Source organism: Natrix helvetica, assembly GCF_964273705.1.
Source record: "Natrix helvetica genome assembly, chromosome: 4".
NCBI classification, from domain to species: domain Eukaryota; kingdom Metazoa; phylum Chordata; class Lepidosauria; order Squamata; family Natricidae; genus Natrix; species Natrix helvetica.
The window spans coordinates 118,496,442-118,512,581 of NC_138550.1; the positions used below are offsets into that span (position 1 = coordinate 118,496,442).

General features: G+C 36.8%; 1 protein-coding gene across 13 annotated transcripts in view; it reads left to right on the forward strand.

Moving 5' to 3' along the window:
* The window catches only part of EPB41L3 (erythrocyte membrane protein band 4.1 like 3), a 154,811-nt gene that overhangs the window by 72,841 nt on the left and 65,830 nt on the right, over positions 1-16,140 (forward strand). For 12 of the 13 annotated variants that reach the window (XM_081950963.1, XM_081950957.1, XM_081950964.1 and 9 more), the window contains exon 2: positions 14,183-14,379. In XM_081950963.1, the coding sequence (XP_081807089.1) occupies positions 14,194-14,379 (186 nt within the window). In that variant the 5' untranslated portion in view covers positions 14,183-14,193. The remainder of the gene's footprint in view (positions 1-14,182; positions 14,380-16,140) is intronic. The other variant, XM_081950967.1, reaches the window with a different exon arrangement.

Genomic DNA, 16,140 nt, shown 5'->3' on the forward strand with positions numbered 1-16,140 from the left:
ATACTGTATGAAAGGCCCATCAAAGAGTGGGAGGGGAGGTGTAGCTCTCAGAATTGGAGTGAAAGCATTTGAGTAAGATGGAAATAAGTGCAGCAGAATTGCTTTGCTTACATCAGCAGAGTAGAAACAGTACTGTTGATGCGGAGCAAAACAGCTTGGGCAGAGGTGAACTTCTCAGTGGCCTAGCTATGAGCTAAAGACAACAGTCATTTCTTCTCCTGAAATGATAGGTAGCTTGTCCTCATTCTGTGGCAAGCTGGAAATGCAGATTAGTCCTATTAAGGGAGATAAAATCCACAAGATTTCTCTCAGAAAATACATACTGTATGCATGCACGCACGCACGCACACACATACACAGAGAGGGGTGAGGCAGGAAGGTGTTTGGTCTGTTTAACTTCTGCACTGACCCTGTGGCAGAATCTTTAGTCATCTGAAACATCCACATTTCCAAAAATGTAAAATGTAACATTCTCCCATTGAATGTATGGATGCACCCATCATCTTGCATACCTCCACTGAGATCAAGAGTAGTAGACTCTTTAATACAGTAAGCTGGTTGTTAATTTGCAAAATCGAAACAAAACTTCTGGTATAGGTAGTCCTTGACTCGTGATCACAATTGGAAACGGGATTGCCAGTGTAAGTTAATGTGGTTATAAAATGAGATGTCACATGGCAACACCAATTTTTGACGGCAATCCCAGTATTGTCTGTTGCAGTTGTTAACGGAGAATTGGGGGTCATTACACGAATGCCCATTTCCAATCCAAGCCATTCCATTGGTCCTTCTCAACCCGAAGCCTCAGTAAGGTAAGGGACTGCTTCCAACTCCCCCCTTCCACCTACATTCTCACCATCGCTGCCAGTTTGGTCACACTGCACCCTGACGTGCTTCATAAAGCTGCACAAAGATAGCACAGCTTTCTGAAGACTTCGTAAAGAAGGGGGGGGGGGGGTGTTAGTAGGAAAGATTTGCCAGAAAAGCTGGTTCAAAAAAGGAGACAGCAGAAGGTGAAAGGTTGGTGTAGGAATTGGAAGAGAAGGCAGCTGGGTGAATGAATGCTTGCTACAAGGCAGAATACAGGGTTACCAAAAGGGAAAATATGCCCGCTGTGGGAGATACGTGGTAGGCAGATTTGAAGGAGGTTCCTTGTCTTATTGAGGCTCAGGGCTTGGAGGGACCAAGTTTTTATCATTGTTATATTTAGTGTGTGTGTGTGAAGTGTCTTTGCTGATCGGTAATCATAAATCGACATAACATCATTTACCTTTTCAAGTAGAGGCTGAACGGTCCTCTTTTGTGAATGTTTTAACTGGGATTTCTACATAAAAGAATGTGTTTGATTTGATAACCTAAACAGCCTCTTTTCACTTTTATAGTTCTGTTATGCTATTTTAAAAAAATGAGTGAAATTAAGCCTTATTCAGACAGACAGAAAATGAAAAAAAAAATACAATGGGGAAAAAATAGGAAGAAAGCAAAACATAAAAATACGAATGTTTTTTTTCTCCCTGTATTTTGCTTTTTATATAAAATTACACAATATGTTTCTGTGAAGGATCATCATATTTAATTGTAATTTTTGTGTGTAATCTTTATGAACAAAGCATAAAGCATTATGACTATCCTTAAAGTCACAATATTTGTTCATTTATATTTGGGTTTAAAAGTAAAATTGCCTTTGATTTAGTTAGAGCTTTTGGTCATTTCTGTGCATCTTAGTATGATGCCGAGGTAATTTGCTATGGTGCCTTTCTTGGGGAGTTCTCCCCCCCCCCCCAATCCTTCTAGTCTGTCTTTCTAATCAAGCATTCAAGCATTACTTGGTCATTTTCTGTTAATGCTCATACTACTTCCACTTCGTTGGTTTAGTTTTCTCTGTTCATTAGTATCAAGTCATTTTTCTGGGCCTTCTTCACCCTGATGTCATGCATCTTCTTATGCAGGCCCTATTTTCAAGATTTTTCTCTTCTCGGTGCAAGGATTAGAAAAATCTCTGCAAGTCAAAGGACCAGTGCTGATTTCTTTCAAGGCACTGTTTGGGGCAGTTTGGCTGGGAAGCATATAATTAAATGTGTCGTTACATGTATCATTAAATTAGTGTAAAAGTCAGATGACCATTCTTAGCCTTTGCCAAAAATATTTCTAAAACAGTGTTAAGATTTCATTTCTCATTTGCAGTTTGTGTACTGGTAGTCCTCAACTTACAACCGTTCATTTCGTGACCGTTCAAAGTTACGAGTACCGTTGTAAAAAGCGACCATTTTCCTAGTTACAACCTTTGCATCCCTGTGATCGTGTGATCTAAATTCAGATGTTTGGCAACTGGTTCACACTTACGACCATTGCTGCGTCCCAAGGTCAGGTGATCCCCTTTTGTGACCTGATAAGCAAAGTCAATGGGAAGCCAGATTCACTCAACAACAGGGTTATTAACTTATTAACTGCCAGTCATTCATTTAACAGCTGGGGCAAGAAAAGTCATAAAATGGGGCAAAACTCGCTTAACAACAGAAATTTTGGGCTCAATTGTGGTCGTAAGTCAATGACTATCTGCATTAGCTAAATTAGTTTATATAATCCCATAGAACCTGATCTTGAAAATTACAACAGTAATACACTACTTGCACTTATGCAGTCTAAATCCCTTGTCATGATTATACTGATTCTAGATTGTAAAATATTTTTTTTCAGTTGGCATGGATCCCATGAATTTGTGATGGGGGAAACAATTAAGCAATTATATAAGGAAATGGCAGTATCATGTGATGACAGGATGAGGATGAAAATTATGTGGGAATTTCCATGTTGAAGAAAACTTGGTTTTGAAATTTTAGAGTAACTCCTTTCACATACCGTATTTTTCGGAGTATAAGACGCACTAAGTTTTTAAAGAGGCAAATTTTTTTAAAAAATTTTTGCACTCTGCAGACCACCCAAAAATGGCCCGTTTTTTGTGAAAACAGGCCCATTTCCCCCCCCAAAGGGCATGAATAGCCTTTAGGAGGCTTGTAGAGTGCTCCTAGGCGGTGCGGGGGGCAAAAACGAGCAAAAAACCTCCCTTTTTCATTAAAATGGCCCTGTTTTTTGTCAAAAAAGGGCATGCATAGCCTTTAGGAGGCTTATAGAGTGTTCCTGGGGGCTGGGGGGGCGCAAAATTGAGCAAAACATGGCCCGTTTCACTCGTTTTTGCCCTCCCCAACCCCCAGGAGCACTCTGGAAGCCTCCTAAAGGCTATGCACGGCTATTTTGGTGAAGGGGTGGGGCTTCGGGAGGCAGAAAATGCTGTATTCCATGAATAAGATGCTTCCAGGTTTTCAGCCTCATTTTGACGGGGAAAAGGTGCGTCTTATACTCGGAAAAATATGGTACATTCTTTGTTGAAGGATCAGCTACTTATTTTAAAACGGGCTCACAAGTTAAAATATATTTATTAACTTTATATGCTAACTATCCCTCAATTTCTAGCAACAAAGTATCTACATATGTCTGTATAACTGCATAAAAATCATTTGTATAATGCTTTAAATTAACAGCATTTTAATTTGAGGGATTTGCTTAAAGGCACTGATTAACTCCTACATCAGAAGCAGTTGTGTTAGTATGGAAATGCTGCCCTCCCTTGTTTTCAGCTTCTGTTTTACTTTTATTTTCTCTTTAATTATCTCTTATGTGAAGAAATTGTTATCTTCCCCATTGTCTTATTTTTTTTAGAAACATCACTGCCAAACAATAGAAACAGTTCTGCTTTTGCTTAATTTTATTAAGGCACAGGTGTGCACATGCATATAGCGTATGGTTTTTGTATAAATAACTCTTAATACAATATTGTCAAGTTGGAATATTCTCATTAATATACATATACGATGAAATTGTATTAAGCAAAATTGCTACATTTGCATATATGCAAATATTCCTACATATTTATTGAAGTCATTTCATTTCATGCTGTTTGCACTATCAATTTGGACTCCTATTCTGGATTAATTATCTAAAGTTGGGTAATATTTGCCAGATGTGTCTTCCAAATCACAATATACCATAGTTTTCGGACTATAAGACCCACTGGTGTATAAGACGCACCTAGATTTCAAAGAGGTAAGTAAGAAAAGAAAGTTTTTGTCCTCCCTGGCCCCTGTAGCACTTTCCAGTCTTCAGCAAAAATGCCTCCATTTTTGCAAAAAAACCTAGCTTTTCAAAATTGAGATGCCTTACCTTCCAAAAGTAGTAAGTTGGAGAGTTTTTCAAGGATATTTTGTACAAGTTTGTTGATGTAATTGTTTGTGACTATTTGTAACGCGTGAAGATAAAAATTTCAAGCAGGAGACAATATCTGTCTCTTTAATTATTATTTGGGCCTTCTATTTCTGCCCTAGTAATTTTATGGATGTGCTCATTCTTTTTAAGTCGGGAGGTTTCTACCACATTCATTTTTAATTCTTTTTGGATATGTAGTACTTCTTATCATAGATCTTTTTTCTCATCATTTAACTATCATTAGATTTTGTAATTTGTTACCAGAAATAACGAAAGGATCTGCTGATAGATATACATCGGTGGAACAATTTTCTTGTATAAAGAGCTATCTATCAAGGATGGTTTAATTGGTTTTCGGCACATTATATACGATCCTTAAATTCCTTTGCAACTGCACTGTCCTACATTGTATGACCAATTCCAAGCCTTCCTTCACTTGAAAGGATTAAAACATTTACATGCTTCTCAAGTTATGACTCATGCCACATTGGATACTCATCAATTCATTGAGTGTTCTTAATTTGAATAGCTACAATCTAATTCTATTATATTCTATTGGAAATGAAGGGATTATTTGTGTGTGCAGAAACTCTTCTTAAATAGTTTCATTTATCCATTGAAGTTTTTCAGCTCCGCCTGTATGAGTAATCTTACATATGAAACAGAAAATATTTCTAAAAGGTTGTCTGGGAGCCTGTACTGTCAGAATATAAGTAAATCAAAATATACTGTATGTAGATTCGGAATGTGATAACATCTATGTATAAGCTTAATTGGCTATAACAGAAATCATACTAAACCATTGATACATGAAAAGTTTTTTAGAATCCACCTATGGACTCCCGAAGAGAATATTAAACAAATTATTCTTTCTGATTCAATCTGGCACCAGCAGGAAAATTTAATAATAGAATTGGGAAACCCTGCTGGGATTAAGGGAAATTAGTTGAAAGGGTGAATTAATGACAGATATTTGCCATAGACCCCAGGAAGCAGTTTATGTGGGCAATAAATGTATAACATGTGTGCTTCAAACACTTTCCAATGCCAGATGTTAAATTTGCATAGAATAGATCAAAAATACGTATATGTATTTGTTTATAACAGAAATGATTTTCCTTTTTACTTAAGATAAGATAGCACACTAACGTCCAAAATATAACTCCTGTATATTGCATTGTTTTATGCACACCTCTGAAATAATTTCATTTATTTACATTGTGCTTCAGTAGGTGGCAGCAAGTAGCTGACTTCAGCCCCACCAGCTAGGCCTTATTAATACTTAGATGGAAAACTAGGAAGAAGTGCACATTTTCTTGAAGAGGAAATTACACAATTTATATTCCACCATACTCTGATGTATATCATTTTGCATCTCAACCAGAAGGAACACTTGGGTATTTGCCAAGCTCCTGTGGGATAATCTCCCAGACAACTTACGGTAGTGTTTTAGCTACAGTAAATTACTGTAGCTAAATTTTAATTACCTCCTTTAAAATATGTTGTTATGATTCTTAAGATATAATCAATGCTTAAGATGCAATCACTAAAAATGAGAACTGTGTTACTGAAGTAAATGCTTAAGAACTTGAAAATTAACTATGTGCTATTATCAATAATGGGTTTTTTCTTTAAATAAGCAGCATTTAAATGTAGACTGTAAGCAATAAGGTTGAATTTCATTTTCACATGTTGTACTTCTTCCATTTGGCTTCTCTCTGACCTCAATCTACTTCTCACTTGAATGCATTCAGAGCAAATTTCTTTTACAGGTTTATTTATTAAATTTATATGCCACCCATTTCTCTAATAGGGCAATTCTGTATGGCTTATATATCATAAAAAGATAACTAAAAAGTAATTAAAATGTTTAAACTATATAAATTAAAAAATACAAAAATATGCAATTTAAAACTATGGGGGGAAAATCCAGAACCAGGAGATGGACAGCACAGAGATGAAGTCTTCTTACCTTGTTAGCCACCTTTAGTGGTTAGCACTCCCCTCAGGGCCCCAATCTATGGGGCAAAGCCAAACTTTACTGCCCTTCCAGTAGACCAAAAAGGTGAGCATAGATCCCACCCTTGTGGTAGAGTGTTCCACAGAGTTGGGGCCACAGGTTGATGAACTCTAATCCATCCAAGATAATCTGATTGTGAATATGTGAGTTTTTAGGTGTTACAGGATTCTTTCGGCTTTAGTTCTTTGCTATAAAAATGTAGTATGGCTACATCTTTGTGCAGTAAAGTACAATCAATTTGCAAATCAGTGTATAATCTGAAATATGGTTGGTACTTCTCTCATACCAGAAAAGTGACTTCCTCTTTGCTCAGAGGGTTGTTTTGACTGCTCCGGAGGCTTCAGGGACCTTCAGGACGAGGCTGAGACACTGTTAAAATAATATGAAAGGGTTTGATTTAATTAATTTGGGGCCCCTTCTATAAAGAAACATGGATTTACAGTTTGCTAAGTGTATGAAATGTCCTGACTCAGCTCTCCCCTTGAAATAATGTCTGACGTGGATTCCTCATTTTGATTATTTTATATCTGTTTAGTGAACTTCGGGTAGGCTGTTCTGAATTCTGAGTGCAAAGCAAGCAAATGGCTTCATTTGGTTTTTGTATTTTTGCAAAAGATTAACATAGTACATAATAATGATACAGTAGAAAAGGCTTCCCCTTAAATAATTAATACCAAAGGCTGATTTTACCAACTGATTTTAATACAAAGTGATTTTCCTCTGCTTGTCAACAAAGGTCAAAAGAAATTGTACTTATACTTCTGTATTTTAGTGTTCGTGTTATTTTTGGTGCATTTTCATGGCACCAGCAGAAAACCTTTCAAGAACTTTACATTCAGGGGGAAAAATTATCAGTGGGTTCTTGAAATTGAACAAAAAAGGAACATACATTTATGGCAACTGCTTTGTTCTAAAAATGCCATTTTTACTTCTAATGTCCTTTTATAATATGACCTGAAAACTGAAATTAATTAGCAATTTAGTGTGCTTTTTCATATTGTCAATTTCAGACTCCTGGTTTCCAAATTATGATCTTCAAGATAGTGGAAAAGGGGATTGTATGTATTTAAATTATTGTTCTGCTTTTCTGGCCAACCCAACACTTGTTAATATGGTATTGTCTGAAAGCCTGCTAAGTTGCTATAACTTAAAGTCCACTATGACCTCACCATGATATGGGTATTCCTCTCATCCTACTGTTCTGCTGTGGCCTTATGACATTGATTTTATCTTCTGTTCGGATTATAGTTGAGACAGCTTTAAATTATCCTTAATTCCAGTTTTAAAGTATTATGTTCTTTTTAAGATAGCATCCAGTGATCATTTACCACAGGCTTTAAAAGAGCCAAAATAGACACCAACATCTTTGGCTAGCCTAAGCAGGATACAGACATAGGGTAGGAATTAGCACAGAGGCAGCATATTTTGTGGTGGTTTAATTTTCTGGATTGAGAACACATAACGTGAGCCATGGGGATAGATCCTATAATTAAATTGTAACAGGTTTACAAAAATAGATACATAAAGCACTCTTTTAATTTTCAAAACATTCTGCTGCTGAAAGAATTACAATGGAGGCATCAGTGGTTTTGTGCCTTGCTTTTTTAAAAAAGAAATGGCTATTTTATTAATTGAAACATCTTGTGTTACCTTTGCCATTTCCTAGAATGTCATTCATACAAATTACTATATTGAATTCCAATTTTGAATATTGAAAAGGACAGTTGGTCTTACCTGAACGGTAGTTCTCTGTGCGCTACGGTAGACTCCATGCATGGGTTATAACTTCTGCCTATTAGCCCAGAGACTGAGTTTGAATTGTTTGGACACGCCTCCTTGGCTTGACTAGGTCCAGTTCTTAACGAAGGCATAGATCAAAGAAATCGTGTTGAACTCAGAATCCGATGTGGATCCTGGACTGGTCCCCTAGGGAGGGAATGGAATCTCCCGCAGCACACAGAGAACTACCGTTCAGGTAAGACCAACCGTCCTCTGTGCGCTGCTTAGAGACTCCATGCATGGTATATACACAAACATAGATGATCAAGGGTGGATGACAGGCTGGTCTAGAGTCCTTTCTGCAGAGAGAACCCTTTGAAGTACGCGTCATCCAAACGCCACCTCAGCCGAGGCAAACGAATCCAACCTGTAATGTTTGATAAACAGTGATGGTGAGGCCCAGGTTGCGGCAATGCAAATGTTTTCTACTGACGCCTGTGTTGCCCAGGTGGCAGTGATGGCAGCGCTGCGTGTCGAATGGGCTGTGATGCAGTGTGGTACGGGTCTAAAGCACAGTTCATATGCTAGGGTTATGCCAGCCTGCAACCATCTACCGATTGTGGATGGCGAGACTGTCTTGCCCATTGTGGCAGGCTGGAAGGACATGAATAAGGCCTCAGTTCACTGGAAGGCTGCTGTTCTCCTTAAATAGTGATGAACCGATTGCCTGACATCTAGTTTATGCAATCTCTTTTCTGCCGGGTGAACAGCTCCGGGGCAAATATCTAGCAGGATGATCTCCTGTGCCCTGTGAAACCACGTATTCACTTTCGGAAGAAAGGATGGGTCAAGCCTGAGTATGATTCTGTCTGGCCAAATGAGGCACAGGTCTGCACGCACCGATAGTGTTGCCATCCCTGAGATTCTCCTGCATGATGTTATGGCCACGAGAAAGGCTACCTTGATGGTAAATAGCCTGAGACTTGTAGACCTCATCAGTTCAGAGGGAGGCGATGTGAGCGCTTGTAGAACGAGAGAGAGAGATCTCAGGAGGGATATCTATGTACTACAGGGGGCCAGAGGTTGATAACTCCCCTGAGAAAACTCTGTACCCGGGGCTGCGAAGAGAACTGGAGCCCTTGACTGATAGGATGGTAGGTATAGTGGCCACCTGTCTCCGGAGAGTGCTCAGCAACAGACCCTTACTTAGTCTGTGCTGCAAAAGGTCCAGAATGTGAGGTACAGAGCCTGACGAAGCGTCAATGTGAGCTCTCGCACGCCAGCTACTGAATGCCGTCCATGATGCCTCATAAATCTGGGTGGTGGATGCTCACCTGGATGCCTAGATAGTTGAGATGAAATCCCCGGAAAGGTTGCTCTGTGCTAAGAGGTCCCTCTCAAGCTCCAGGCGGTTAGCAGGAGCCACTGAGGATCTGGATGCTCCATAGGAAGAAGTTATAACCCATGCATGGAGTCTCCAAGCAGCTCACAGGAAAACCAATTTAGGCCACTATATATATAGTACTTTAAAAAGTATGGAACAAATGAATGACTTATAGTGCCAGTTAATCAAGAATGATATTTTAAATTAGAATTTTGACATTGTCTAATATCTGAATTTCAAACTTCGGATATATTCATTAAAACTGTTTCTATTTTATAATATATTTGTTTTGTAATAATTAACTGAAATACTTGGTGTGGTAAGAATATTTTCTCATACTCTCAACATCAGTAAAACTTTAGATTATATAATAAAATGTTAGTGGTAATTATCCTGCCTATATGTAACATCGGCTCAGTAAACTTTTTAGCATGAATGTCCTCACTGTTATCTGTAGTTCTATCATTCTAGAGAATATTGTTGCAGTATATAACCAGCATAACTGAAGCTTGCAAGCAGAAAAGGAAAAACAAAGAAAACACTGTTGTACTCTCTTTCATTAAGAAGCAGTAATAACAGTAGAAAGTGAAACTGTAGAACAGTATGTGATAGGCTCTGCTCATACTTACGGCTGTTATATTTTTATTTTATATGCATTTATTTACAGAGACAACACTGATATTAATTTTTCAAGTTATTGCTTTTTCTCATGTTGAAAAGATATTTTGCATCTTGACTAAATTATTAATGTCTATGCATGCATATTACCAGAAGTGACAAGTCTGAGTAATCCTTATTAATGTACTTATTTGTAGTAGAAACCACTGGATTGTGTAGCTCTTAGTATATAGTGTTTTCTAATGGACATGGGTTTACACTTATCATATTAATAAATTATAGACCTAACAATTCTGCATCTGAGGTCTCATTATGTCTTAAGAGCTTTTGAAATCCACAAGAGATGGGAGTAGTTTCGTAGTGCTATCAAAAGGCGGACTTATGCAATATATTATCAAATCTAGTACAAAATATAAAATACACTGTTTCAGTTGTATGTGCGGTAGTTGGTCATATCAGAGCAAAAATATTCTCATGCATGCTATTTAATTGTTATTTGGTAAAATGTCTGTTGGTGACTTCTAATTTTAACAACATGCTGACTTACTTAATGGCATTTGGTACGTTAAAATAGAATTTTCTATTGCACATTACTTTTTTTATCTCTCTCAAAAAGCCCCGCAAAACTTGATTTTTTAAAAAAGGAATTACTGATATCTATACTGTTCAACCAGAATAAAGCAACATACTGTATTGTGTATTACATTACACTCTATTGAGCTGTTACATTATATGGGCTATAAAATTTGGAATCTCCCAAATGCTGTAGTAAAATAAGAACCTAAATGCTGGAAAATATAATCAGCTTTTCCTTTAACAAACAGATACTTTTGTTACATATCATTTTCCTTATGTCTATGAATACAATCTCTGTATTGGCATTGTGCATAGTGTTACTATGCACCATCTATTTGCATAGATATCTGAACAGGTGTGTGCTCTGTGGAGACAGATGAGGAATTAATGTTGTTTTTCAGTTAAGGAATCCATTTGCCTGATTTATGAATTGACCTTTAGAAATTAAGGAATAACTTCAGTTCAGAAGACCATCCAAATTATATATTTTTAATTTTTATAATTAATATGTTCATACCATGGTACGTGGGTTGATGTACTGATTTAGTAGTTCTACTTTGATCTCTAACTTTGTGTCTGTGTTATAAAAGGAACGAAGGCAATGTGAAATAATAGAGCACAGGTTGCCATATTCCTGAAGAACTTTGATGCTTGTGGAAATGGTAAATTGAGATATAGTGATGGATTTAAAAGATAAATGGAGAAGAGATAGAAAATAAGTGGTTAATTTGTTCTTAGCTTGGGAGAAAATAAGGACTTGGACAACTTATAATTAAAAGGAAAAATAAAATACAGACCATACAAAAAGTAGATACAGATTTCGGTATTATATCAAACTCTGCTGTAATGTTTGCAAGAAATGTGTCTGCAGTTTGACCTCATCCTGTCAGTTGCAGTAGCCAAAACATGCCAAATGAAATATTTATGTCCTGATAGCTTTGAAGAATAAAGTTTTAATTTTGCTGTCTTTTTACTAACTGCTGAAACGTGTCCTTTGCATTTGTTTGCCAAAATTAATTGCCTATTTTTTTTAAAAAAAATGTGGTTTTATTATTGTGCATGTTAATATCGTGATGTAAGAAAGAATATATTGCAGTGTTAGGCAGTCTGTTGTCAATGCTGTTGTCTGCGCGCATTTTATTATTTACATTTCTGTGTTACCCAGAAACATCCATAGATGAATTCATGTGTTCATGGTAAAGTTGAAAAGACCAAATGATTTTTAACTATTATCTATTATATGCAAAGTTTTCCAAGGAAAGGTTGTGCACAAAAAGGAGCATTTCGTTGGTTGGCTGGTTGGTTTAGAGCTTGAAATAAAATACTGCAAGCCCCAAATTGCATCCAGCTGTTTCAACTTAACTGCAGTTCATTAAACCAAAATTTGAAAGTTTAATGTTTACTGCTCTCATCAGAACAATTCTAGGTGTTTTGGTGATGGAAACTGTGAGGTTCAGAACAGGCCACCTGGATTGGAAAACATCTAGATAGCCACTAGGCAGCAGCAAAGAAATCTAGAAAAATCTAAATTCTTTTCAGCTCTCATGTAAATAATTTTTGCTGTCCGTATGTAGAAATCTTAGCACTAGCATTCATTGAATTCAGTGTAACAATCATTTCCCCTGGAGGCAAAGGTATTTTCATTGAAAGGAACATAAGGAAAAAGATTAGTAGATGGCTTTATATCTTAGGTCTCTTACAGATCTTTTTCAATTTCCTTCTAGGAAGGCACCCTGGCCAAAAAAAAATACATTAATTCTAACCATTACTTTCAAAATGTTCTAGGACAGAAGAACCGCTGTTCTAATTGTTTTGTACATTCCTGTCCAACTGCACTTCATCAGTTATCCTTTCAAAGTGTTGAGTCAGCTTTCACTGTTACTTTGAAAACTTTTCCAGATTACAGTATTTCCATAAGCACATGCACAGTAACTACTTATTAAACTTTTCCATGTCCATGTAAACTTAGGCACAGACTATGTGGGAGAGTCTTCAAAGCAGCTATGCCAAGCATCCCAGATGACTCAGATGCCTATAATATTGAGGAGGAAGTGTCTTGAAACAGTGCTTCAGATGTTTTCCACAACCACAGCTATTTACTGTTTGTTTCTGAATAGACTTTGATATGAAATATGATGTACTGATTTTATACGAAATGTTTTGGATTGCACTCTTGTTTAGAAGCGTTAAGTAGCATTTTTAGGACTCCCTCTTATTTTTATCCACAGTAACAACCTTGTGTGATATGGTGAATAGATAGGTCTTTCAGCTGCTTTGACACTTTTAGTATCTTGCCCCAGTTGTCTTATTATTGAGCTTGGTCCGCCATGATAGAAACAACCCTCACATCTTTCCTATGATGGATATTTACAATTATAGCCACTGGTAAAGGTGTTTTGTGTAGAAATTGTCTTGCTGTCCTCTTCTTATTCCAAATATTCTTTCTCCAGAAGTCCAATAAATGTTCTGCTCAGTCAAGCTAGCAATATGCATTATGCACGTTCAGAAGGAACCTCAGCTTCTGAGCCTTCCTCTCAAATATTTCATTGCCTCTAGTGTTATCACCCACATGTGTCCTTCTCTAAATTCTGACTGGCCTTTGGGTATACAAAGACTCCATGGCAGGCAGCTGGCTAACATAGCACATGGCACATTTCTCTTTTTCCTCTTGCTCTTAATTTAGCTATGCAATTTTCACCCTTACCCTGTTGTGCTTGTTCTATTACTTAGTCCTTTGCCTAAGTGCATACCCTGCACTTTCTCATGGTTGTGCATTGGAGTTAAATATTTTCCGATTCATACATGTCGTGCCAGTACTACAATTTGTACTGCATCCTGCCTAATCTAGAAAGCGCCGTAAACTTGGGTGTGTAACAGCTGAGTGCCACAGAAGGCTGAAGACTCAAGGCGTGCTTTAGCATTGCCTTGCCTGTCCCCAGAGTACACTTATTCAGGCAGGAGGTCTGAAGCAAGACTGTATTTGCAATCCTGAGTATGACTCCTTGTATAAAAGAAAAATCCTGGCTAATTTAGACTGTTGAACTATCTTTAAAATTAATGCCAGTACAACTTCCCTGCATATCTCACATCTGAATAAAAAGAATTTGAAGATTCTCTATCCAATTCACTCATTTCCTCTTCAGGCAGATGTCTGAGATATATTCTCCAACAGCAGGAATAGTTTGCAGAACCAGACATTAGATTTTCCTGAGATGTCAAAAGATAATCATGAAGAATTATTGTTTATCTTATTGGTTCTTTTTCAATTGTATTTTGCAATTCTGAACAAGCATTGAGGCCCTAGCAAATTAATTTATAGCCGGTACTTTCAGTAACGAGTTAGGAGCATCCTGCATTCAAAAGAAATTACGTTGCCCTTGCTCAGATTGACTCCATGTGAAGGGAGGGTAGAGTTGGACATAGTGACTAGATGGAAAGGAGTCACTTTCTCCTTACTTGCAAGTGATCCTAGTTTGGTGAATTATACATACAATATTTGTAACAATGTTGTATAAATATATATAAATATTTTGTAAATCAACCTTTCTTGTATGCTTTTTCAATTGTTACAATTCTGAACCTCACAATTCTTCCTTTTATTGTAGGGTAATCAACCATGACTACAGAATCTGGTTCAGACACTGAATCCAAAGATCAGGATCAAGAGCAGAAAGAAACATCTGGTGAACAAGAAAAAGCAACCCAAGAACAGCAGTCACAGCAAGCGAAGGAAGAGCACCAGAATGCATTAGAACAGTTTTCCAGTGTTGCAGCCCATAGCACTCCTGTAAAAAAGCAACAGGCAAGTTACTTAGGGAATCGCCTTTCCTCTAACCTAATGTGCTAGAGATAAGGATTATTATAGTAACAAGTGTTATAAATAATAAATATTATAGCAGCATCATTTTGAGCTAGAGTAGCCTTCCATGACAGTTTTATATAAATGATATTCGAGCTCATTTGGACAGTATTTTGCAGGGAGAGAGGTAGCACATTGTCACTCACAGAAATCAAAATGGATTCTAGAAACTATAACAAAACAAAGGCTCAAGTCATTTTTTTTTCTTTTAAGGCTATTTTTATTAAAATTATATAATTACAATAAAGCATTTTTGTAGAAATGAGGCAAATAATGTTAGAAGTTTTAAAATTTATTTCAGACACATACTTTGGGGTAATGATCTAGTTGTCCGTCCTCCAAAATTGCTCTTTTTCGGTCCATTGCTGTTATGAAAAGGAGAGGATCTCCCAATATGTAACATAATTTAGATTTGCTGTTAGATTTTACTTGTATCTTTTATTCCATTTTACTGGAGTGACTAAAGTAAAGTATTTGCTGAAATTAGTATGAATTTATTTTTCATGATTAACACAAATGCCAATGAGACTAAGGTTAGGTCTTAGTTCCTCAGTCATGGAAGTTTACTCGGTGACTAGTGTCAGTATCAGTAACTGTCAGCAAAAACCATTTCACAGGAAGATGTGCTGTATATGCTGCGTAGAGCTTCTGAATAAAGGACAGGATATAAATCTAAATTCAAAGGATTGCTTATAAATGTTTTTTACTAAAGAATGTGCAATGAATTTAACTTCTACATGAGCTGAAATAAATATATTGGCATGTTCAACTGTTTCATTCTACTTGGAGGGCTGTAAATTCACACAATTGGGTTCCCACAGTGCTCTGCAAAACCTATGCAGAGTTTCAGGAATGAGGAAAGTAAAGGTCTTTTTGCTTGAAGGGGACATCATTCATGCTACATTTCATGTTGAATGTAGGCAGCATATACACTGTGTGTGTGTGTGTGCATGCATGCATGCACAGACAGTAAGATGCTAATTGCTGAACACACACATTCCCTACACACACAGTTATTTTCAGCAATTGGCAACCCACTGTCTGAAATGTTAATAGTTGATATATTAAAAACAGCCTTTAAATGTTCAAATTTATAGCTAAAATATGTAAAATTGTTCCGGATTAAGAACACAGAATTTACAGAAGGAATTGTCACCAAGATGTAAACATTTCCATTGTTGCTTCAAATTATTTTAATCAGAAAATGTTTGTTTGATATTGTTAATCCTTTGGCCAGATCTTCAGATTAAATCCAAATCTTTCAAAAAGGGTCCAATACCATTGGAAGAACATAAATATATAATGAATGTGTTGTCTTTCTGTGATAACTTTGTTATAAATAAATAATAATAAATAAATTTAAATTTATTAGCCGCTCCCTCTCCAGACAGGACTCGGGGCGGCGTACAATAAAACATATAAAACATAAAACATGTGCAAACACATAGACATCCAAATACACACATATACTAAGACATACATGCACGGACATACATGCACGGAGGAGGTAACAGATTACATCACATTTAGACAATTAAAAGTCACCATTAAAATACCCCATTAGAAATACCACAATTTAAAATTTAAAAGGACTGTCAGGAGGAATAAGAAATAATTTACGGTTGAGCCAGGCCAGATAATTGAAAGAGGTGGGTCTTCAGCTGTACACGGAAGGAGCGGAGATCGGAAGTAATCCTGATGTCA